Source organism: Drosophila guanche, unplaced genomic scaffold, assembly GCF_900245975.1.
Source record: "Drosophila guanche unplaced genomic scaffold, DGUA_6, whole genome shotgun sequence".
NCBI classification, from domain to species: Eukaryota; Metazoa; Arthropoda; class Insecta; order Diptera; family Drosophilidae; genus Drosophila; species Drosophila guanche.
The window spans coordinates 1,797,863-1,822,694 of NW_022995757.1; the positions used below are offsets into that span (position 1 = coordinate 1,797,863).

Below are 24,832 nucleotides of genomic sequence, written 5' to 3' on the forward strand. Positions count from 1 at the left end.
TGCCACCATTTCATAGACCATTGAGCAGGGTAGGGAACGGTGAGCCAGCAGCTGATTAATTGGTTTTCATGCCACTGAATGGGGAATGGCGAATGGCGAATGGCGATTACGTACTGGCAAAGTCACGTTCGGCAGCAGCCCGTAGACCACAGGCATTTCCAATGTCCTCTCCTGTCCTGTCCACGTCCACGTTCCATACGGTTGCTCACTTGCATGCGTTTTTAATACGTTTATTAATTACATTCTGGGGCACCCGGAAATCGCACAGTAGCCAAAAGCACTGGCACTGGCACTGGCACTGACACTGGCACTGGCAGTGGCAAAAAATTGTTTTGCAAGAGGTTCAACAATGTGTAAGTAATTGTCAGCCATGGAGGACAGAGAGACGAGCGGCTCTCACCTCAGAGAGCGAGAGACAATTCAAGATGTGTCCATCTCTTTCACTCACACACACACACTGCCACTTGGCCTCCTCTCCTCTGCCTGGCTCTGTCCCTCTTCTCCTCGCTTTGCGCCAATTAATTTGTTAAATAAACGCATTTATCCAGCGTCCAGCGTCCGTCGTATGCGTGTGCGTCCGTTAATTATCCTTTGGGTGGGCTTTCATGTTAGGAGGGGACAAGAGTCGACCGATGGACGTAGCCGTAGAGACGCGTAATTGCATAACGATCCACGGATCGAAGCTCCACTCCACTCCTTCACGGAGTGTCCTTTAGTGGGCGGCTCATCCCTTTTATTGGCCAATACATCAGTGCGTTGAGCCCTCAGTCCAGCGACATTTTCTTATTAATTGATTGGCCATTGCACAATTGTTGGTCCTTTCCTCCTGTCCCAGCTCCTACTCCCTTTTTTAATTGAATTCCATTCCGAATTTCCCGCCCTCTCTTTACATAAATCAATTTTAATTGTAGGCAATTATTGGTGAAACTTTTTCGGGCTGCTACCCATCATTAATTGTGCTGGAATTATTATCATAATCGGGTTATTTCATTATTTAAGGCATTGTTAATAGGGCGGGTGGGGGTTCTGTGTCTTAAAGGTTTAAATTTCCCCTTGCAACCGGTGTGTATTTTGCACAACTCAATTGAGGATGGTCTTCCATATTTGTCCACTATCTGCACAGTTGCAGGAGCTGCCATAATCGAGCACGGCCCCCGCCCCCACAAACGACTGGTAACTGGTGCTCTGTGAACATTTTATATTCGAAATATTATATAACAGAGTGGAGAGGGAGAAACACTTTGTTACCTCAATTCACTCAGCATTTATGGGGTAGCCGGGATCACTCGCATCCCATCAGCTTCCACGACGCCAGGAGTGACCCCACTTGTAGTTTGTCCACTTAAGTGCTCATTCAGTCAGTCACACTTTCTCCCCCTGACACACATACTCGCACACATAAGGAGCCATATCCTTTTGGTTACTTTCAAGGCTCTGCGCGTATTTCATATTTTATACTTTTGCGGCAATTTTCTATTCCATTTGTCCATTTCCTGGGCTTCTTCTTCATTTCATATTCCTTTTCCTTTGCCTTTGCCTTTGCCTTTTCCTTTTCCTCTTTCTTTTTTTTTATTGTTTTTTGTGTTACTCTCTCTGCTCATAACCGCACCAGAGAGTACAAATGGCCAAGTTTATGGTTTTGACCATTTCAATTTCATGCAGCTTGACCACATTCGCCGTTTGGGCCCTCCGCCAGCTATCAGCATCCTCCTTCGACCCACAAGGACTACAACCCCGCTCAACCCTTGAGGTTTGCCAAGTTTTTACTTCTTTCGCCTCAGGCACTGAGGGAAAATCCCTAAACTATAATTGGGACAGCGAATCTTATTGCTTATGTTCTTTCCTGAGTATAAAAAGGGATTTCATCCAATTAAACCTTTAAAATAAACAGCGAAAGTTCCTATCTGGCTCCTAGATGTATTCAATTATTTTGCCACTCCTTTTTTTTTTGCAGTGCATAATCATCCTTCTTCTACTTTCTCAATTTCCTCAAGACACTTGAACACTTCGTTCCAGGGTGTTCGCCCTCATCGCAGTTTTCTCTCTTTTCCCCTTTTATATTCTGTCCCTGTAGCTGTTCAAACTGTAAGTATCATTGACCTTTTATGGCCAGCAGTAGTTGGGGGTTTCGGGGGTCCCTTAGCACGGGGTATACGTGCTGCTGTACGGCTTACATATGTACATATGTATGTAGGTTCATTGGACGCAACAGTCGCAAGTAATGAGGCGGTGGCGGTCCAGAAAATTACCTTAAAACATAAACAATACGATTCGAGAACCACCAGAGCGTGCCAGGCAACGTGTGAAAATAATGAGGCAGGCATGCTGAACACAAAGGCCCCAGGGGTGGATGCTGCAGGGAGGGGCGGGGAGAGATACTCTCGAAATACAAACAAAACTGTTAGACAAAAAAAAGAACACAAGAAGAAAAAATCAAAAGTAAGACCATCCATGGGATCGACTCTATAGATACTCTGAAGAGAACGTTCAATTTTGGTCCAGCTTTAGATATGAGATAAGAATGTAAGCCAATCCAAAATAAATAAATAAATAGAAAACCAAAATACTATCTAGTAAATCTGTTTAATTACAAATTTAAATTAATCAAATAAAATTAAATTCAATAAAAATATGAACATTAAATATGTGCATCAATGTGTGCATCAATCAAAAATCAATGTATTTGTACTAGAAGATTATATAAATTGTATGGCTAATAACTTGAATAAGTAACCTAATAAATTATGTATCAATTAAATCAAACTAGTACAGTAAGAACATGCAGTGCACCAGAAAGAGGTAGGGAACAAAGTCAATTAAATGGAAATGAAAATATAACCAAATCTCTTTTTATATTGTCTGCACCTACCACACGATTAACTTTTGGATTCCAATACCAAAACCTAATTACATTTGGAATACCCTATCTGAAGGGTATAAAGTGATTGTTTCGCGGAGAAAAATGCCATTGAAATCCCTGGAAAGTTGTTTTTGAAACTCTTTCAAGCGAGTGTATGTCGGATGTTTCGAAAGAGTAAGATGCATTTCAGTGCGATTGTTTAGAATGCGTGTGTGTGTGAGTGTGATCCATCATTCAGTGGCTAAACAAACAAAAGCAGTGCAGTAGCAGTAGCAACAGGGCTCAACGGAAAATCAGAGAATCAGAGCGGCAGAACAGAATAAGCAAAAGCAAAAGCAAAAGCAGAAGCAGAGCCCCAGCATTGCACGTTAATGTGTGGCCAGGCAGGCAGGCGGTTTGAAAATAAAAATTAATATATGCCGAAACACGCTTCCAGCAGCTTCCCAGAGAGTGAGAAAGAGGGTGAAAAAAAAGGAGTGGAGCGCGAGTGTTTGTTGATTTTGGAGCCAAAGCCAAAGCAAAGTTGGAAATAGTTTCCATTGAAAAATCACACAGAAACGCACACACGTCATTAGCAGTTTAATTGGAAGAAGGATGGGGGTGTGTGTGTGTGTGTGTGTGTGTGTGTGTGTGCCACCCAATCAGTGGTTTATCCGCCATATCCGCACTTTGACATCCGCTGCGAGCACTTTGCTTCGATGGGAGAAGTAGAATTGGAATTGCATTGTCCCAAAAACTTTGGCAAATGCTCAAGCTGCCACGCCTCGTTGCCCACTAATTAAGTGAGAATCGGAAATAGAGAGAGAGAGAGAGAGAGAAATAGAGACAGACAGACAGACAGACAGAAAGTGTGGCATAGAAAGAGAAAGAGAGGGAAAATTAAGAGGTTAATTTGATTTGTATTCCTGCCACTTGCCAGGCCAACTGTAAACAGAGGAGCAGCAGCAGCAGCAGCCGGGAGACCGAGTGAACTGAAGAATAGACTGCAGACTGCATTAAGCTCAGGACTTGCAATAGCCCCCGCCCCGTCTACCCCTCAGGCACCGCAGCCCCTTGTCTTTTTAGAGAAAGACAAAGCTGTAAACAATGCGCAAACAACTCCTCAAGGAGTGTCGCCCGGAATGAGCTGTAAAAATGGCAGAAAAGAAAGAGGATATTTAGACGCGGCTTACCGAAAGCTCAGCCAAGGAAAACAAGGATAACATGCAGCAGACACTACCACCCAAAAGTGGTGCTCGGGGGGAGGGATGGGATATATTCACACTCGCATAGTGCATATTGTAGGTACGGTTAGTCCTTCTGGGGAGGGGTAAACAGAGACAGCGTCTGGAGGGATAGCTGCTGCTGCCTGCTGCCTGCTGCCTGATGGCAGACAATGTGTAAACTATGCTGGCTATACACATAAATATATGCACAGATCCCGGGCACAGACTTCATCTCGCGCTGCAAACGGGGAATAGAAGTCAATCAAACAGAACGGGAGATAGTGCCAGAGAGAGAGAGAGAGAGAGAGAGAAGCCCATTAAAGTGGCTAAGTTGATGGCTGCATTCTGATTCAGATTCGGTTAAATTGTGTGGATATAACAAGAATAAGGTTATGGTGTGAAATACACAAGCTCACTTATCTCCTGTGTCCAAATTTACAATTATTCTCAGCTATTTTTGCACGTTTTTTCGAACATTCCTTAAATATGTATCCTGTGCATTTATTTCTCTGGTTTGTGCTCTAATCTGTCACCTCTTTAAGGAAACTGCTAACGCAGCACCAAGATCCAGGTGCGCCCTTGACATGAGCTCCTGCCAAGGAATGCCGTGCCTCAGCAACACCTGCAGCAGCTCCTAGAACCCAGAAGAAGTGGATCCCCCACCGTCCTAGCAACACATCGCCGAAACATAGTAGTCCTGCTGCAACCAGAGAGACAGAAAGAAGAGCGGGAGCGGGAGAGAATGTCTTGTGCAATGAATTGCATTTCGCTGTTTTTTTTCTGCCGCATTCGTAATGAAGACCCCCAAAAAAAGGAACAGATATATAAAATACATATACGAGTAGGTATGTACATATATATAGACATGTCTAAGCGGAGGATATGGCCTAACCCAGTCACCGTTGTAGTCCTTGGCTGCTGTCCCTGTTTGTTTGTTTGTTTGTTTGTTTGCCAACTGTCTGTCGTTGTCTGGGGCGTTGGGTTCCCGGTAGCCAGGACCAGGACCAGGACCAGGACCAGGACCAGGCAATAAAGTAAGCAACGAAATGAAATGGCTGCAGACATTGCCATCTTGGATATGTCGGGGTGTCGCCTTCAAGGATGTTGCAGCGGCACTGCCACCTGCAAAAAGGCTCAAAACCCCCAAGAAAAAAGAAGGAAAAAAAATTACAATAAGTGAGAGTTTGGGCAAACCTTTCAACTAAGAGATATCCACTATTTAGTGATACTTTTTGCAGGGATACTTTGCAGGTAAAGATATCCCTGTTTCGACTGAAAAATGTCAGCGTTTAAATTAGTTTTACGATTTCTGACAATATGCCAGCCAGCTGCTGCGAGTATTGCAGCAAGCTCTTTCCTCTCTTTACAAAATGTTTTTTCACGTAGATAATATGCCCGTTTTTTGCCCAATAACCGGGTATTAAAGGATATATGAAGCTAGTTGCGCTCGGTTGGCTCTCGGTTCCCTCAAGGAGACCCCCAAGGACTCTGTTGGATGGGGTTGGCTGCATCTTTTTCTTCATCTTTTGGCCTGTCGCAAATAGTAAAAATATTTACCAATAGATGCTGTCCATACCGATGTATGTAGAGCTGTGGACTGTGTGCTGACTCGACTTTGGAGGCGTCCTAGTACAGCCCTGTCCTGTCCTCCCACACGGATCGAACCTCTCGGCTCTTGGCTGTCGGCTGGCGGCTCTCGGCTCTTGGCTGTCGCCTCTCAACTCTTGCCCGGCGCCTGTTAACGAGTGGCCTTTGAGCGGCACGTTCGTGTTTAGACTCTTAACACATTTTTTGGATAGCCAAAGACCGACCCCGCTGAAGTGCAATCAGCAGAAGGAAGCGAAGCTCAGCGCTTGCTCGCTCGGACGCTCGACGCAGATGAGGAAATTTTGGGGACAGGGGCGGGGACTGGGACAACGGACATCATCGGCACGTACAACGTTGTCTCGCCCAGACAGTTTGCAAACACAAGTTCCCCAACCCAACCCAGCCCAACCCAACCCCACCCAATCCCAATCTCAGTTGCAGCCCCTCCTATTGTTTCGCCTTCGCATGGAGAATGATGAGAAGGGAAGCCGAAAAGCTTTCACTGTCCTGTCTCCCCCTCTGTCTTCGGGCATCCTTTCATCCTGCCCGGTCCGGTCCGGTCCGGTTCCTTTCCTTTCCTTTCGCGTCGTTTTCAGAGCGGTCTTAAAGATAAAAACTAGTGGATCAGCGCAGCACTTAATTACATGAAACGAAAACTGTTAACATTCCGGACGTGAAACAAGGGGAGGCTTGGGTGTGGGTTTGGCGCTCTCTGAGGCACTCTCTTAAGTGGTCACCCCATTGTTTGGATGGCATGTGACATGATAATCATCGGAACGAGGCGAATGGGAATGGGTCTCTCACGAATCACTCACCATATCAAAGCGGTTCATAAAACTGAAGGACACTGCGGAACTCATAGCCACAGCCACACTCTCTGGCGATAGGCGATATCAACCTCAAGGGTCGTCAGTGTTAATTGACCCAATTGTGACGAGTGGGAGGTGGGCTATGGTTATGCTTATGCTATGGTGTTGGGGTGTGAGGATTTCAGGATGCAGCCTGCTGTCGCTCCAACGGTGGAGGAGGCGTTGACCTACAAAAAACACAAAACGGCATATGACCAATAATGGTAGCCTCTCCTGCTCCTGCTCCTGCCTTCGCTCCTTGCCCCCTCGCATAACTTCGTATAATCTGATGCGATTTTGAGATTTGTAAAGCGAACCATCGCAAACGGAATCGGAATCGGAATCGGGCGGCGGAGGATGCGGCACATACACACAGGAGGAGGAGAAGGAGGCAGTGGACCTGAGTGGATTTTTGAATACCTCGCAAATGGCAGAACTAAGTGTGGGGTATATTGGGTATAAGATGTGAAGAAAAATATTTATTTTCTATCTAAATTGTGGTGGAAAGATCTGTGAGCTTCTGGTTAGCCAAAAATCCTTACCAAAACACAGTGAAAACTAAACGTGCATCGAGTATAAATCTCTGAAAGCATTACCCTCACTTTTCTATTAGTGTTTCCACAACGGAAATCAGTTTATTGTGGAGGTATTCCTTGTGTCTTGATACTTTGCCACTTCTTTTCGAGTTGTTGAAAATGCAACAGAAGACGGAGGAAGGACGAGGAAGCGGCAGTGGCAACAACAGCAGCAACAACAACAGTCGAGTGCCATAAAAGGGGCTAAAGTACAAATCGTTGTCACATGTGAGCCGCATTTTTATGGCCGCCGGCTTGGGAATTTCTGCAACATTTCCAAAAGCCTCCAGCGGCAGCAAAACAGAAAAAGAAACAGAAACAGAAACAGCAACAGCAATAGGAGAAACGGGAAAGGGGCACAGGGACAGAGTGGCAGTGGCAGCCTTGCATGAAGAATTTATTGTCCGCTCTGTAAATGGTCAGAGCAGGCAGACATTTGGGCATTCGACTGGCCACTGGCCACTGGCTGCCACTGCCTGCCACTCGATTCAGCTGCAACAGGGTACTCGTACCTGCCTCCCACTGCTGCCGCTGTGGCTGCCCCCGCTCCATATTCAATTGTGCAACAGGTCAGGTTCACATTGAAGAAGGCGCTGCAATTTTTATTGCTTTCACGAGAACCAATTCGGAGGCGGAGGGAGAAGCCCTTTAAAGGGCTGAAATGCCACAGCGCAGAGCCCACAGTGCGCGCAGAGCCCGCAGCCTGTACGAAGATGATTCAATTGATTGATTGATTGATTGATTGACCGCTTTGCTAAAGAAGCTTTGCTACAACAGCATACAACGAATAAGGTTACATCTCCTCGGGCTCGAGCTCTTATCAGCATTTGGGGACTGCGAAAAGTGACGTCAAGCAAATCTCGTTCCACGTGCGAATGCCAAGTCCATACCACCCCAGACCTCGGAAGAGGCTATTAAACTATGAGAAAACTGTGCCCCAGCAGGCTTGGGACTATGTTCCAAACAAACTGAAATAAAACTGGACAGCCTGTAGGTCTGAAGACCCTGGTGGAGCTCTAGCTGTACGACAACCAGATTGCGACAATCGAGAACCCGAAGCGCTCACAAATCTGCAGGTTCTCGATGTGAGCTTAAATCTTCACGAATGCGGAGAGGCTGGTGCGTCTGGCGAAGCGGTTTCTGGTTGCCAATCGCATCTCCGTGCTGGAGCACGATGCTGGAGTTGGGCGACAACAAGCTCATGAAAATCGAGACACAGATAAACTCTACAGTCCACAAACCATTCAAAAACTGTTAAGATTTTTACAAATTGTACAAATATGAAATCCAAATCCCACTCACTACAGATTTAGATACTAGGTATATCAGAGAACAAAAGGTGCTGCTGGAACATCAGCTGAGACAATCGTATGATTGAGGTCGCAGGTCAATCACAATCGGAGCAACTTGTCGCAACCATCGACCGATTAAGTGTCACATCTGCTGGGGAGCCATTTGCATTCCATGGGAACTTGTTACCCCCGCCTCAATGCTTTCGATGAGCTGGCAGGCAAAGTCCAAAGCCCCAATCCATCTGCTGATTACAAAAAAAGCGGATTTCTGATTTCTGATTTCTGATTTCACTTTCTCGCATCTCACAGCTCACAGCTCACAGCTCGGATGGCTGCTCTCACTCTCCGATTGCCGCAGTCAGAGACTGTCCGCGAGTCGAACGCAACGGACAAGCAGCTGTGTGGATTTGTGAATCTGTAGATATTGGTTGTGGCTTTTGCTTAAATGTGGCTTCAAAGAGTAGGCCGCAGCCTGGGGCAGGGCAGGCGACACCTCAGCGCGAAGATTGTCAAGGGAACGAGCATCGAGGTGCAGCCAGAAGATGGTGAATCCGCCGCGACGATGACCTTTCCGGGCGTGTGGCTGCGGGACAACTGTCGCTGCGCGGTGTGCTTCCATGGCAGCTCAAAGTCGCGACGGCTGGACTGGGACGCCTTCGACACGCGGGTGCGGCCACTCAGCGTTCGCTCGGACAAGGCCGCCGGGCAGGTGCACGTCAGCTGGAGCGATGCCCACGAGAGCAGCTACACGCTGGCCTGGCTGCGGCAGCGTAGCTTCGATACGCAGCGGCAGCGGTCATACCTCGAGGACTTTTACCGCCCAAGCACGCGGCACTGGGCGGGCGCCGAGTTCGAGCAGATTGCCCAGCACTTTGACTACGAGCAGGTAATGGCAGAGGATGCTTCCCTGAAGCAGTGGCTCCAGGCGCTGGCCGTCTACGGGGTGGCGCTGCTGCGCGGTGCACCGCTGGACGAGGGCGTGGTGCGGCGTCTGGCGGAGCGCGTGGGCTTCATACGGCGCACCACCTACGGGGAGGAGTTCATAGTGCAGGCCAAGCCGGGGGCCCAGAACTTTGCCTACCTCTCGTTGCCGCTGCCCCTGCACACGGACCTGCCCTACTACGAGTACAAGCCCAGCGTCAATATCCTTCACTGCGTCGTCCAGACGAAGTCTCGCGGCGGCAGCAACCTCTTGGTGGATGCCTTCCACATTGCCGATCGCCTGCGCAGCCAGCATCCCGAGGACTTCGAGCGACTCTGCCGCATACCCGTGGACTGGAACGACATTGGCAGCGAGGATGGTCGGGAGTTCCACAATATTTGGCGTGCCCCCGTCATCTGGTGAGCGACACACACTCCTTTCCAAATCCTTTCCGATCGCGGCTAACTTTTCGCTCTTGCAGCCTGGACGCCGAGGGCAAGTACGCGCGCATCAATCACAGCGTGCCGCAGCGGGACAGCCACTTTAGTGTGCCCCTCGAGGAGGTGGAGCCCTGGTACGAGTCCTACGCCCGCTTTGTGCGCCTCGCACGCGACGATGCCCACGCCTTCAAGACGCGACCCGGCGATGTGCTGACCTTCAACAACATTCGCCTGCTTCACGGACGCACTGGCTACGACGACACTGAGCAGAACTCACGCTACATTGTGGGCGCCTATCTCGACTGGGACATCATCTACTCGCGTCTGCGGGTGCTCAAGAAGCACGCCCCTCCGCCGGCCAATAAAAGCTAGTGGGGAAAAGGCCTACCCCTGCCTGATACGAGAAAGAAACATATTTTCCAAGCAATTTAATGGGCGAGCTTTGCTCCGATTTAAACCGTGCTCCCCGCCACATATGCTGCGGCGTCAGCCCCTAATCCGGGTTTGGCTTAAGGCGCTGAGATTTTCGGCAGTTAAAGCCGCTCAAGTGCAAAAATGAAAAGTTGTAAAAAATCATGGGATGGCACTGGGCTGGGGAAGTCGTTGCTTATTTGCATCGCGGCATTGCCTGACAAATCGTTTGTGAAAATGATTGACAGCCAGCGGGGCAATGGGGAGTGGGTAGTGGGTAGTGGGTTGTGGGGTGTGGGTGGGCTGACAAAATTGGCCCCTGCGGGACGAGAGGATAGGGTAGGGGTGAGCATTCCAGACAAATGCCAACACCTCTATCCACTCACCTGGTAATCGGAGTTTTTGTTGTTGAGTGCATTAACCCTCTGGTGGGCAGGGGAGCGGTGGGGTGGCTGCTCTGAAGCACCGTTAATCGCTTAACACGCGCTCCAGCTCCTTGGGGCGCTTGGCTGGGTCCTTGGGCAAAACCCCGAAATCTGCCTTAGGCTGCGAACAAAAAAAGAAGCGAAAACTTTCTATGCCAATTTCCTTTTGAATATTTTATGGGGCTCCATTATGCCTACTTATGTCTTGTTATAGTAATAAAATAAAATTTCAAAAGTGTTTGCTGAAGTGAGGAAGGAAAATTGTTAAGAAAAATATGAAAAGTCTGTGGTAACAAAAAGCGACAGCAGCGACTCTGCTGCCTGCACAACTGGAAAACATTTTGAACAACAGTTACAACAGCCAGAGCAGCTCGACTTCGACATGGCTACAGCAGCGGCTTCAGCTACGTCCTCACATACCCAATCCCCGCTCAGCCGCTGGCAACAATAACAGCAGCAGCAGCAGCAACGAGCGGAGAAATGGGGAAAAAAACCCTAAAGAAGTGAGGGGAAAAGGCGAGAAAAAAAAAAGGAAAGCCCCAAGGGCGGAGGAGTTGTAGAAAAGATTCTTTGCGGCTGCCATTCGGCTGGAGCGGCCCTGGAAGTCGCTGTAATTGCGGTTCCGCCTTGCCGTCGGACAACAGCTGTGGTACAGTGGTAATTCGAGTAGCCAAACTGGAGGGTCCATCTGCATTCGACAATAGGATCTGCACTTCTCAGAGGAGATCTCACTGTAAATAGGATTAAGGCAGAACTTTAAATATTCCAGTTTTGGGTGCACCAAGTAATTGCCTCAGCCCAAAAGTAGGCTATGAAAACGGTGAAAAGTGCTGACTACTTCTGGGCTGAGGATCTCTCGGATAATTCAATTGATCTTCCTCGCTGAATGTAGGTAGCGCAGCGCATGCCATCTATGTACATTCTACATATGTGCTGCTTGTGGCCTCAGCAAAGACATTTCCATGGGAAAGTGCTACGAACAGCGAGGACTAGGGGCTGGTGGGGGGCTGATATGTACCGATGTTGTGGCCTATGCCACATGGAGCCGTTCCGTTCACTGTGCAAATGTTTGAGGGCGAAGTGGAGTGTGTGTATTCCCTTAACACGCATCATGACGCCCAGACGAAAAGCGTACAACTTCTTTTTCGTTCCGCACTCGGCAAAACCCAAACCCCAACCCCAATCCCAACCCCCTTCCCCTAGCCACACCCACCGCTGACGCTTGGAAAAGCGAGAGAAAATGTAAAGTCTATAAAAAGTTTACTTTTTTAATACTTTTCGCATTTATATGTAATAAAAATCTTGTAAAATGCGCCTTTTTGCACTTCACAATGCTCGCCCCCCCCCACCCGATGTGGATTCGCGCAGCCCACACCCCCCACCTGGCACCCCGAACCACCCCTCGTTTAGGGTTCAGTGCAAAAATTCTGTTATACTCGACTGGCGTCTACGGCTCTCGGCCTCAGGCAACTTGCAACTATGGAACCGCAGTTCTGTTCTGGATCTTTGGTGCCTGGGATCCAACGAGGGGAGACCTCCGACTGGCTGCTGCTGTAACTTTTGTGTAACATTTGCTGCAACAACAAGTGGCAGGCAGCACTTGAAATCCAAGCGGCGTAATTCCAGCAGACGACCAGAACGAGAATGCTTCTTAGCCGAGGCTAAGCATCTCTCCTAGGGGGAAACCGACCCAGCCCACGACTCACCAAAATAAAAGAGCCTTTGAGCGTAGAGCATGGCGATGTTGTCAGGGGGATAGGGGAAAAGGCGGGTGGGGAGAGGACAAAAACAACATTATTGAGGAAAAAGGTTTAATGCGGCCTAAGCTCTCCGTCTCCATCTCCATCTCCATCTCCGACTTCCTCTTTCTGTGTGAGTGAGTCTTCTGCCCTCGGAAGGATATCTCTTCCTGTTGGTGGTGGTGGTGGTGGCAGTGGTGCTGTATGGGTTGGTCGTCAATCGGCATTTGGCATTTGGCATTGCTAGCCATGGCAACGCAAACCCAAGCCCAAACTCAAAGCGCTGATGAGGTTGTGCAGCAGGCCACAAAATCCCAGTTGCCTGCCTTCGCTGATTGGCCAACTAATCCCGTCATATCTTTGCACAGGGTCTCCTCGCCCACACACCACACTCCACACACCACACAGCGCGTTTAATAAAGTCCTGGCGGAAAGTGAGAGTGAAAGCTTTGGGAAAGCCAGGGGAAGCATTTTTCAATTTTTCACTTTAATCAAATTAAAATTCATTCGTTGCGCTTATGAAGCGTACAGGCGGTCGTGGCATGGCAAAAAGGGGGATTTTGTTGTACCACTGTCTGCCGCTGACAGACGGGACGCGTCGCGTTTTGCTGCTCTGTCCCTTCCCATGCGCATTGCCAGGGCGACGACGAGACAGGGTTCCGGTCCTTGGCCTATGAGCCACCACCCCGCGAAGCTTGAATGATTTTTTCGTGAAGGCAGATACCCTGTGGACATAGAAACATCTTTGAAAGTAGATGCCAGATCATCAGAGATCACAGAATTTTCCTGGCGTGTTTCTACGCTATTTTCCCGCTGATTTTCATGGCAATCAGATTTAATTGTTCCGAATTTCAAGAGGATTCCATTTGGCAGGGTATTTGCCTGCCTATCATCCATTCAGTGACGTGCTCTGGCACTTACTTCTCATCGTTTTTATTTCTTTGTTAAGTTTGCCAGACCAAAAACTTGGTCCGCAGCTTTGCATTGCGGTCGACTTCCGACTCTTCGCAACACCATCCTCTCCCTCCTCATGCCCATTTCCATTCTGAGTCCCATTTTCCATTCCACCCCCCCGCCAGCCAAAACTCGAACGCTGCAAGGCATTTTTTGGGCAACTACAATGAATGTACATTTTGGCAGAGACCCAGACCCAGACCCAGACCCAGACCCACACCCGGACTTGGACTTGGACCCCGGCACGGATGCAACAGCAGCAGCAACAGCAGTCACTCCCTAGTCTCAGCCCAGTCCCAATGCCCGGGGCGATGAAATTTGATAAATATGCGTACATATTAGTTTCAGTTGCCGGCTCGCAAGACCCACGGATGGGCAAGAGATGAGAGCCAAACTAAAAAACGGCCCCCGGGCGGAAATTTTACTTAAATTGCGCTTTAAATTAATTTTCTCCGGGCCAAGGACGAGCGCCACAACTCTGGCGAGGCCATTCTACGCGATGAGTGGTGTCGAGTACCGTGCCGAGATTCCCGAACCCCCAAAAGTGCGATTATGCAGCACTACTGCAGGACTACACTTAGGACCAGGACCACGACTAGAGCTTGGACTTGGGCGAAGTGCAGACGACAGACAGAGAGGCAGACCGAGTTGGGTTGGTGTCTGGCACAATAAACTGCTTATGCAAATGCAAAATCAATAAGAAGAGTTGATGATGATGATGATGCGCCTCTACTCGCCCTGATAGAACCGAAAGGACACCATGGCCCGTATCGTGTGACTCCCAGCAGGAAGGCTCGTGGTCGAAGCAGTTTTGTTGAACGCTGCATAATTGTAATTGGGAATTCATTTGCAGATAGCAATGAAGCTGATAGAACAGCTGAGCTTAATTTCCAGTCTATTCCTGGATGGCCCTGCCTGTCCGTTCGTGCAGCTCAATAAACATTAATTTCATCGTGCAGCCGAAAAGCGTGCTACTTATTTCTGAAACCGAAAAATGTACACAAATAAATGCGTTTTGGTACTTCTCAGAGCATATTTTGAACAACTAAAAACCGTTTCCAATTCCTTCTCTTTCCATTTAATTGTAATACAATGGAATACAATTATTATTCAATACTTACCCTTTCAGCGACAGACTTACGAGTGTGTCAAATCCCACCAATAAAAATATTCGTTCGGATTTGATTTTGTTATTATTTTTATTATTATTGTATTATTATTAGCAATTTGTCCACTTAATTCGATTAAACTTTCATGCTTGGTTTTGCTTGTTTTTCGGTTTTTTACTTTTTCAAGTACACATAAATGATATATATATATTTTTTCTTTTGTTTTTGTATATATAACTTGGAGTCGTTGGCTCCAACTGCTTGTCTTTGATATATTTATGTAGTTCTTGTTTTCCGCTTGACACACAAAAATTGCATACATATGTTTTTACTGTGATGTGTGTGTGTGTGTGTGTGGGTGTGTATAATTATGATTAATCATATATTAATGTATATGTATATATATATATATAGATTTTTATATATTATATAAGTACCAACTACAATACTTTAATATCAGACAATGTGAATTCTTCCTTTTCATTTCGCTTTTCTTTTGCAGTAAGTATTTTCTTTGCGTTTCGTGGCTCAACAAAATATTTAGCAATAAGGAAAATGGATATCATTTCTGAAATACCTTTTTTCTCCCTTTCAACTGCTTCCTTCGTCTGTTTTTGAGTATTTACAAAAAATCTAAGAAAAAAGGCTTTCTCTTTTCGTGTGTTTGTGTGTTTTTGTTTTGTTTCTTGATTATATGTATGTATGTATCGGCGTAAGTATGCACTCTATAGATACATATACATATGTATATGTATAGCTTATCAAATGAATTCTGCTGGACAAACACACACACGGCATATTCGTATTAGTTAGACGATCAAAAAAAAAAACGTTCTGTTATAATTAGCTTGTGTGTGCTAGAGGATATGTGTGATTAGTACAGAGTATGCTTAAGGCATACACTAAGGGGGAAACGAATGGGGGGAAATGTTCTCTAAGAATGCACTACCGAAACTTCGATCTCCGATCTCCGATCTTCTCTTTCCGTAACATATATATAAATACAGTGTATATATCCTTTTTTTCATATATCCTTTATCCGTTTACGTTTATCTTTTATATATTCATTTATCATTAAGATTAGGAAAAAAATGTGGTTTAAATAAATAAACTGCTTGACATATCGACTAATGACTAATTTGGTTATGTTTTTGCGTCTCCACCTGCCACTCTCTTTACGTGTTTTGTTTTCTTGTGTTTTTTTTTTAGTATTTTTTAAGTACTTTCTCTCCTTCTTTCGCTCTTTCTTGCTCTCAAAGAGTATTTATTTTTTTTTCATTTTTTTTATCATTTTTTTTTTGTTGTTGCGGAAACGGAAGTCAATTTGTCAGCTTGGGGCTGTTGTTGTTCTTGCAGTCGATTTTTGGGTTCTATATACTGTTTCTTTTATTGTTTTTTTCTTAGGTTCTTTTGGTGGGCATATTGAAAATCTTTTGTTACCAGAATGCTAGTTATACAGTTACGTAATACACCCCAACCACCACCAGTATGAAAATACAGGGCGGGCGCCCTGTCCACCATATCCCCATGCAATGCGGTTAAGAGAAGAGAATGGTGGGTGAACTGCCATCATCGTCGCGTCAATTTATATGCTAATGGAGCTCTGGCATCCCTATTTAAAATACATATGCGACAACACGCCTATTTGCCACGCCTACCGTTGTCCCGTGCCATCCCCCTCCCAGCCATCGCTCGTTTAATGAACAGCGAAATAAAATAATGGAAAAAAAGTCCAGAAGAATCCCCAATTTATTGAAATATATATATATATATGTATAAATGTTTTACGCGCGTGTATCCTCATACGTGTACATAGATACATAAATTAATATGCTTTTTCATGGCCACACGCCCACACACACACACACACTCATATCCGACTGGCCACGCCCCCCTACCTGCCTCCCGTACGTTGACAAAATTCAGTTAACACAAAATCTCATTTAAATATGCATGAAGGCAGCAGGCGGCAGGCGGCAGGCAGCAGCCACAGCCGGCCACAGTCGGCGGCGCCACGTGATGGAACCCGCAATTGAATTTCCCCCATTTTCCCATTTTATCATTTATCCGCTTCCTTTCTTTTTTTGGCGTTGATTTCCCACTGAATGGCACTTTTTGCAACTTTTTATTTAATGCCTCGTTCTGTCCAGGTAAAAGGGTTTACGAGTTATTCCCGGCCAGATGTGACAAGATCTATTAATGAAGGCAACAAATTGACGTTTGCTGCTCTGTTGGGGTGTGTGTTCTGGATTCGGAAAAATATCAGAATGTTGCATGAGTTGAAAGTGGAAAGTTAAGAGATTTTTAGATTTTTAAAGTCTCAACTTTTCGAACCAATTAGTTGCATACGAAAAAATATAGCAAGTAGATCTGCTGGAGTGGATGGCAGAACGCTTAATTCACTCTTTCTTCTCCATAGAACGCTTGCAAACCGTTCCCCGTTTCTTATGGTTATGGGGTTAACGCACATAAAAATGTTGTTGTTTAAATTTATACAGTTTGCAGTTGACAATTTTGCATTTATCTTGCTCGAGGACACACGCTCCCTCCCCGAAAGAGTTTCCCATGTCAGGGTACGTGTGTTCATGTCCATGTCCCCATCTGTGTTTACGTCCGTGTCTGTGGTGGACACACGTGTGTTTATGACTCATACGCCATGTTGGTCAGCGGAGAGCCAGTTACAGGTCCAGATGCAGATGCAGATGCCATTACCAGAGAACAGGCCAAAAGCCAGGGGCAGAGCCAGGGCTAATTATGCGTCCCTGGGCGGAGAGAGAATGCCAACACACAAATCTCGGCTTAAATGCCGCAGCATGTTAACTGTCCCACTGGCCGGAATGTACCCACTGTCCGACAGTCCCTGCATATGTTGGCCCCATTTTGATTTATCATACATCATGGTCATGGTCGGACCTGAATAACTTGTGAATGGTAAATGGCTCTAGAGGGGAGCATACGGGAATGGGAATGAGGCGACAGCCATCAGACACATCATACTGGCAATGGCAACAAAAGGCCCCAACCAGCCATCGGCTGCCCAGAGTAGGTGTCTCGCACCTCTGACGGTGTGTCCCAAAGATCTCGATTCAGTCACACTGGACAGGGAATGGCGGACACAGCGGACAGCGGACAGTGGACACTGGAGAGCGGACATCGGACAGGCAGGCAGAACATAAACATGAAAATAAATTCATTAAAACATTTATCAAGTTCGACACTTGGCTGTCATATATCATGTTACATTTTGAGTTCGAAACATGTTTAATCCGCGTGCCAGCCAGGGGAAAAAATGTAACTGCAATCGTTCGAGGGTAGCTGGGGCTCGCTCAGGCCTCAGCCCACGAAGTTCATTCCCCATATCACGCTCAGCTCTCTGTTTGCTTTTGCTTTTGCTTTTTTCTTAATTTGTGTAACGTGTGGAACCATGTTGTCTGTTGTTGTTTCGTTGATGCATATCGCTGCGCCACAGTGGGAACCAGCAAAGAGGGAATGCCGGAGCTCTTGGTGAATAGAGGGCAAAACCCTTACCTTAATCTGCGCCTGTAGCACTCCGATGTTGCATGATGAAACCGAGTCAATCGAAAATATAATGAGGTAACACTGTATGAATAGGTTCCCCACACAAATGAGTTTTCGGACGCTTCAAGTGCTCCATGGCCTACACACATGCTGGAAAACAAGTTACAAAGTTGATATTCCCTCTCCTCCCAATCCCTTTACAACGATCAATCTTTCCCCTCTCAGCCACTCGTTCTCAGTCTTTAATTTTAGAAAAATACACACTCAGGTCGAATGAGCTTGAGAGAGAGAGAGAAAGGGACAGAGCGAGGCAATTTGCATGCATAATTCAAATTGAATATTAAATTAAAATAAATGCATTTTAAATGAGCTTTTTTCTATGGTGTTTGATTGTGAAACGGCGTTTGAACTGACATTTTATTGATGCATTCATCAAACAAATTGTTATGCAAAGGCGCGTGAAAAATCAACTAGTAAATTGTCAATAAACATGTGCATAATTAACAGCGAAAACTATGTTTGCATAAATTCTTGAAAGGCGTTTTTCAATCAGCCAACCAAATAATGGCATAACCGGAATTGATAACGTTAAAACGTTCCAAACAAACAAAAAGAAGAGCAATGTCGTGGAGGGGGGCCAGCAACAAATTTTAAATAGTAAAAAACAATTTGGCAAATAACGAAAAATGTTGGAATCAATGTTTGGTTTAGAGACTGAACGGCATATGCCAAATAAAAAACTGAGGGGAAAATGAAGAGGGTTAGGGTTAGTCCGCTCCATGACATTGAAACATTGGGGATAATCTTAATGGATCAAAGTTTTACGATGACTATTCAATTTGCTGTGGAAATGTTTTCGATTGAAGTTCAAAATAATTAACATGGATATTGATTGTTTTGTTTTTTGCGTTTTGCGTTTTGCTTCAGTTCTCCCATTCGCATTGATGTTTGAGCTGTTGTTTACGCAATATTTTATTTCAAGCCTTAAACAGATCATCAAACGAGCTTGAGATCTGCTTTAAGTGTTCCATTTTATTTAGCATCATTAGCAGAAGATTAAGATCTCTTTGTAAAGTGTTCCACTCCAATTCGTATTCCAATCACTATCATACATATCTCGCACCCCACGATGGTAACAGTCCCCGCAGTTAGTACATTCGCATAAATTCCCTACATTTCCTTGACCAACTTTTGTCTCGCTTCGCTCCGTGTCCCCATTGGGCCCCATTCGGTCGAGTGCCCCTAATATACTCTGTGTGATGTGTGTTCGCGTGTACGTGAAAGCCTGCCGCCATCTGGTAACGCTGGTCAAGGCTCATGTTGTTGGTTTACGACTGCACTTATGTGTTGACTATGGTCTGTTTGTCTATCCCCCAACAGTGCCCACAGTCCCGTCCGTTCCCCAGTTGTCCATTGGATGTCCGGTGTCCGTATGTTTGTAAGTCTGCTCTGATGGTGGCCTCGCGACACGCGACGTTCAGCGTTTTTCGCACTTGTTTGTTTTTGTTTTCTCTCTCAATTTATAACTGTTTTTTATGGCCTGCATTCCACCATGCCAGGCCACTGTTATGGACACTTGCCCCAATCCACCACTTTCGATGTCACGTAACTGTAATTAGCATTTTGGTATTTTGTTGGATTAAGAGGGGGTATTAGTTTATGTTTTGTAAAATCATTTTATAGACTAGAGAATGCCCCCAGAAAGGAAGATTATGTTGAGATTATTAATCATTGGCTGATCCCCAAAGATTCTATTGAGGATGTTTTAGGAGCTTTTCTCTCTGTGTGTATTTATGTGTATTTCTTGGGGGCAGATTTGAGTTTGAGTTTTAAGTTTTGAGTTTTGATTAATTTATAGCATGATGCCGAAGAAGGTCAGAAACTTTAGTAAACTGTACAATTTATACAAAAACCGATACCTAGCCAAGTGTATGAAATTGAAATCCGCTCTGACATATTCCGTTTCCGGTTCGATTCAACTGCATTTGCGGGCCCGCCGCTGGAAGCGCTTCATGCGCAGCGACCACTCGTCCTTCCACTCCAAGACCACAGAGCTGGGACCGATGGCCAGATATCCAGGCGCTGCCTCCGAGTCACGTCCAAGTATAAGATATGATCTGCAAATACAAATAGAGCAGATGGTAGACAGTTTATAATAATAATACATAATTATAAAACCATAAAAGAAGATTCAAATTCCACACAATATGCCCAAAAGGAAGGGGAAATAGTTGCAACCAAGATTTCTAAAAATTATGAATAATTTCTCATAGAGAAACTAGCTTGGGACCAGAGGTTAGTATATGAAAAGGGCTACGTGCATGAGCTATGAGCTAGAAACAAGGCAGGTCTAGAGAGAACGAACCGCCAAGCTTATCAACTCGGAGATCTGCCTTACCCTGCGAAGCAATTTTATTTTCTTAGCATTGTCGATATGTGAGAAAGAACAGTTAGATTTGCAAGAGCATGCGAGAGCGACTAAATGAGAGCGCAAAGTGTGAGCGCAATCAAAGCACCGGCTAAACGAAGCAGCAGCTGCACCGCAGCAGCGTATGGTTAAGCTCCCCTGCACAGCCTCGTTCAGCAAATACTTTGCAAGAGAGCAGCACAGGCAGAGAGAGAGAGAGAGAGTAAGAAACAGAAGAGAGGATCGCTACAAGGGCAAATGGATTAACAACGGAATTAACAGTTAACAGAGGAGCATCTGCTGTACATATAAATGGGAACAGCGCAGCAATACTTTGCAAGAGAGCAGCACAAGCAGAGAGAGAGAGAGAGAGAGTAAGAAACAGAAGAGAGGATCGCTACAAGGGCAAATGGATTAACAACGGAATTAACAGTTAACAGAGGAACATCTGCTGTACATATAAATGGGAACAGCGCTGAGTTTCTGCCTTCTCCCCTCAACTCTTTATAAGTTTCCACCACTGGGCACTGGGCAGATCGGGTTCATCTCTTACCTTGGCACTTATCACCCTCTCATGTGCGAATACCTTTCACATTTCTCTTAGAAAAGAAATGCATAGATGCCCACACTAGTATGTACTTACTTATTCAGTTTGATTTTGGGACACTGGCACTCGATGCTCTTGCGCGGCACCAGCAGCATCATATTGCCACGACCGAGCAGGGAGCTGGTCGTGCCAGACATGGGATTCCGCTTGAAGATCGTCTGTATATTGATTTCGTATTTGTAGATTTCATTCTGTCGCTCGATCGAGAACTTTTCAGTGCTAATGTCCTGCGATGCGCGATCGTGGCCAATGACCTTGGCCAAAATGGCTGCAAGGAACGCAAAACAATGAATAGAAAGAAAGAGAAAACGAGGGCGCCGCTTACCATAATCTTCCATACAAAACTTGTTTAGATTGAGCTTCTTGGGACTGGCCTTGCACTTGCCACAGTCTGTGGATTAGATATGGGGATAGTGGGGGATATTTTCTGTGGATAATCGAGGCGTTTTTCTTAGAGTGTACTCACACTTCTTCATTTCCTCGGCCTGGGAGCCGCCGCCCTCCTTGTACTCGCCATTGCCAGCACCGCCACCGCCTCCGCCAGCACTCTCGGCCTGAATCATGTTCGCGTTGGTGGGCACTTCTGTTAATTGCACAAAAGAAGAAAACATGAGTTGAAAAGGAAGGATCTGGGAGGATCTGGTGGTACTCACTGATGCAGGGCGCCACATGGGAGCGCGTCTGTTGGTAGCCGCGTGCACAGCGGTTGCAGGTCAGACCGGTGACACCCTCCTTGCAGGGGCACTGTCCACTCAGATGATTGCAGGTCTTGCCCGTGGATCCCACCGGATGGCAGTCGCAACCTAAACACCAACGACATTGAAAACATCCTCATTAGCGTAGAGTCTTTGCCTTGCCACCTCGTGTATACATAGATGAGTATCCATCTGCCAGGCGGCATCTGCCATCTGCCATCTGCCATCTGACAGACCACTGATTGATGACAGCTTATTATCAATATCAAGGAATACTAAAATTCCACACAACAGGAGTGCCGCCCACTTCGATGTCTCAGCTGTCTAATTCAATCTGTTTATATGAAATGGGGATGGGGTGATGGAAGGACTTACGCTTGCAGACTTTGCGATGATTTGGCGGCTTGGTGGCATCCCGATAGTAACCCTCGCGGCAATAGTGACAATACCGTCCTGTCGTATCATGTTGACAGTTGTAGCACACGCCTCCGGACACCCGACCGGACAGCTTGTAGAGCTCCAGATTGAAGCGACAGCGACGGGCGTGTCCATTGCACTGACACACTAACGAAGACACAAGCGCCACACAAGAAAGAAAGCAAAGAAAAGTGGGGGAAAACAATCGGTTAGAATATGAATAGAAATTGTATTATATAAACGCATAAGTGCATATGCGAAATGGCATAAATAAAGGTTAAGTTACATTAATTGGAGCTTCAAGCAACACAAGGCCCTTGTTAGGTTTTCAAATGTTACACGAAGATTGTTTATAGTTTTCTTGTTACATTTTTTAATTACTATATACATTTTCCCTCCAGAGCTGACCTATTTTCGAGCACAACTGGGCTCAATTAAGTGTGCCATCACGCTGTGATAGTCTCCATCGCTTTTCCCAAATTATAGTTATTGGCTAACGAGCTTAAGTCCCAACTGCCATTAGAGCAGCAGGAGAGATGCCATCCATAAGGATAACCCCATCAGAAGCAGCGAGCTGCCTCTGTGGCATGGCGTTCGGAGTCTGGTCAGTAAAGCTGAAGAAACCTAATCATTTAATGGCAGTCCACGTCCTCCCCACTTATCCTTACTTCGTTTTGTCATTAATAATTAATAATTATAGGAAATTGTTACGTGTTCTATTTTCTGGACAGGTGTGGGGGTGGCTATGATTGATTATTGTGGCTGTTTCTGTGCCCTTGATTGATGAAAAATGTTGGCCTGAGCCATCAGGAAGCAGGGGGGATTTCTTAATGCAAAAGCAGAAATGATGCGATGGATGGTGACCGATGGGGCTACCTTTCGTTTGATGTTTATTTATGGGTTGTTGTTGCTTTTGTTTTTGGTATTGATTTTTGGCAAGAATTTCCACAACGGGCCCTCGAATGTGCCTTTAATGTCCATTTAATTAGTTGGACAATATCATAAAATAATTTTAGCAACTAATTGGCAGCACTTGACTGCAATTTATGGTCCTCCCTGGAGTTTCCTTTCGCATTCTTCTCCTCCTTCTATCCACTGGCAGAAGGCATTAAGCGTGATTTATACCAAACCAACACACACACAGACACACACCCACACATTGGCATGGCATTGGGGGATTGTCCATCGATGCCCACGCAGGGCGCACGCATGAGCGCCTGTGCTGTGTTCTGTATTCTGTGTGGAGCCCTTGGGGAGCGCCCTGGTGGCTGGTGGACTGGTGCTACTATTGTGATTGCTGTTGCCTCATATTTTTCATATCTTATGTCTGCATCATCGACGACGACGACGACGACGACGACGTACCAGAGTCTGACAACAAAGGAGATGTCTGGGAGAGGGGCGAACAGGGAACAGGCAACTTCCCGGCTATGACAACGCGAATGGTCGTCCGTTTGTCCGTTTATTTGGCAAATAATAACAGCAGCAGCACAGTAGCAGCAACAATGGACACCAAGAGCAGATACTGAGACAGGAGCTAGAGCCAGGACCAGGACCAGGACCAGGACACAGACCCGGACGATCCCTGGAATACTTATCGACGAACCTTATCCTTGCAGCAGGCGCACAACATGTGCTACCCCCGCACACACAAACAAACGCACACACACACAGAGAGACCTATACATATTGTCATCATCGTTGTCATCCTCATCCTCATCGTCGTTGCTCTCTCGTTGTGGTCGTTGCACAAATTAAAATGAATTTTATTTTTACTTGACACTCGACTTCTTCTGGAGTCCCTCCAGCCAGCAAGCAATGGACATGGATGAGAGGAGGTGGAGTGCAGACAGGCAGACCAGGAAAACCTTCGAGCATAACGACTTTTAGGTCTGGCATTGGCATTGGCATTGGCATTGGAATTGGCCAAATGGAATTATGGGGCTGAAGCAAAGTGGTTTTCATAAACGATCATGTGGTAATATATTTTATAGAATATTGCAAGGCAGAAGTGACTGAGGCTAGGGAGTTGTTGAATCTTGTTTTCGATAGTTGGAGTCAACATTCGCTCATCACATTTATGTTCTTCCACTCACTTTGAGCTTCGCTAAATGGTTCAATCTCTCCCAATCATTACTTTCTTAGAGTATTTTCAGTTCGTTCTTTTACTGTTTCTGCTTGTGCTTCACTCAAGAATTCCATCTTATTCGCATTGGCAGTGGCATTATTATCCTCATCCTCATCTCCATTTCGCATTTCGCATTTCGCATCTCTCAACGCTCAGCTCTCAGCTCTCATCTGCAATCCCATTGTCATTGCCATTGTCCGTTCGCATCAATATGAGTCTTATGAAGAGAACCTTTTGTCAAGCGGCAGAGTGCTGCCTGTTGTCCTGTTGTGCTGTCCTCTCGCTGTTTGCTCATATCACTTTTAATGATAACAATAATGATAATAATAATAAGATGCTGCTCTCCCATCTCCCATCTACCCCCTCCAGATCGCCAATCGCCACTCTCTCGTTCTCGCACTGTGTGACCCTGGGGGCCCGTTGTCTGTCTCTTCCCATTGTTGCCATTGACACGCTTTGTAAATGAGTCGCACGCCCCATCGAAATGAATGGATGGATGGGCCCCCGCACATAAATTCCATTGGCAGACAATTAGAAAAGAGCCTCAAAAACCTCGAACAGAACAAAAAGCCAGCCACAAAATTAGCCACAAAAGTGGAACATACACATTTGGTTTTTAGTGAAATCGCTGGAAATCTCCGGTGTGTCTATGGAGCCAGCATGTATAATCCCCCCCATATATAGTGAGGGAC

At 46.0% G+C, this 24,832-nt stretch overlaps 2 protein-coding genes across 3 annotated transcripts in view; one reads left to right on the top strand and one right to left on the bottom strand.

Annotated features, from left to right (window-relative positions):
* The first annotated feature begins 7,706 nt into the window (after positions 1-7,706).
* On the top strand, positions 7,707-10,144 carry LOC117590220 (gamma-butyrobetaine dioxygenase). The gene is made up of 3 exons (XM_034282687.1): positions 7,707-7,721; positions 8,930-9,708; positions 9,771-10,144. The coding sequence occupies exons 2-3, from the start codon at positions 8,930-8,932 to the stop codon at positions 10,099-10,101; spliced, it is 1,110 nt and encodes a 369-aa protein (XP_034138578.1). The 5' UTR covers positions 7,707-7,721; the 3' UTR covers positions 10,102-10,144.
* Positions 10,145-19,684: 9,540 nt separating this feature from the next.
* The window catches only part of LOC117590218 (netrin-B), a 64,136-nt gene continuing 58,988 nt past the window's right edge, over positions 19,685-24,832 (bottom strand). For both annotated transcript variants that reach the window (XM_034282685.1, XM_034282684.1), the window contains 6 exons: positions 21,971-22,159; positions 21,554-21,703; positions 21,367-21,483; positions 21,226-21,291; positions 20,937-21,168; positions 19,685-20,003 (listed from right to left, as the gene is read on the bottom strand). In XM_034282685.1, the coding sequence (XP_034138576.1) occupies positions 19,862-20,003; positions 20,937-21,168; positions 21,226-21,291; positions 21,367-21,483; positions 21,554-21,703; positions 21,971-22,159 (896 nt within the window). In that variant the 3' untranslated portion in view covers positions 19,685-19,861. The remainder of the gene's footprint in view (positions 20,004-20,936; positions 21,169-21,225; positions 21,292-21,366; positions 21,484-21,553; positions 21,704-21,970; positions 22,160-24,832) is intronic.

Coding starts and splice junctions, on each gene's coding strand:
- LOC117590220 (XM_034282687.1), top strand. CDS start 8,930: ATGACCTTTCCGGGCGTGTGGCTGCGGGACAACTGTCGCTGCGCGGTG. Junction 9,709..9,770: donor TGGCGTGCCCCCGTCATCTG/GTGAGCGACACA, acceptor TCGCTCTTGCAG/CCTGGACGCCGAGGGCAAGT.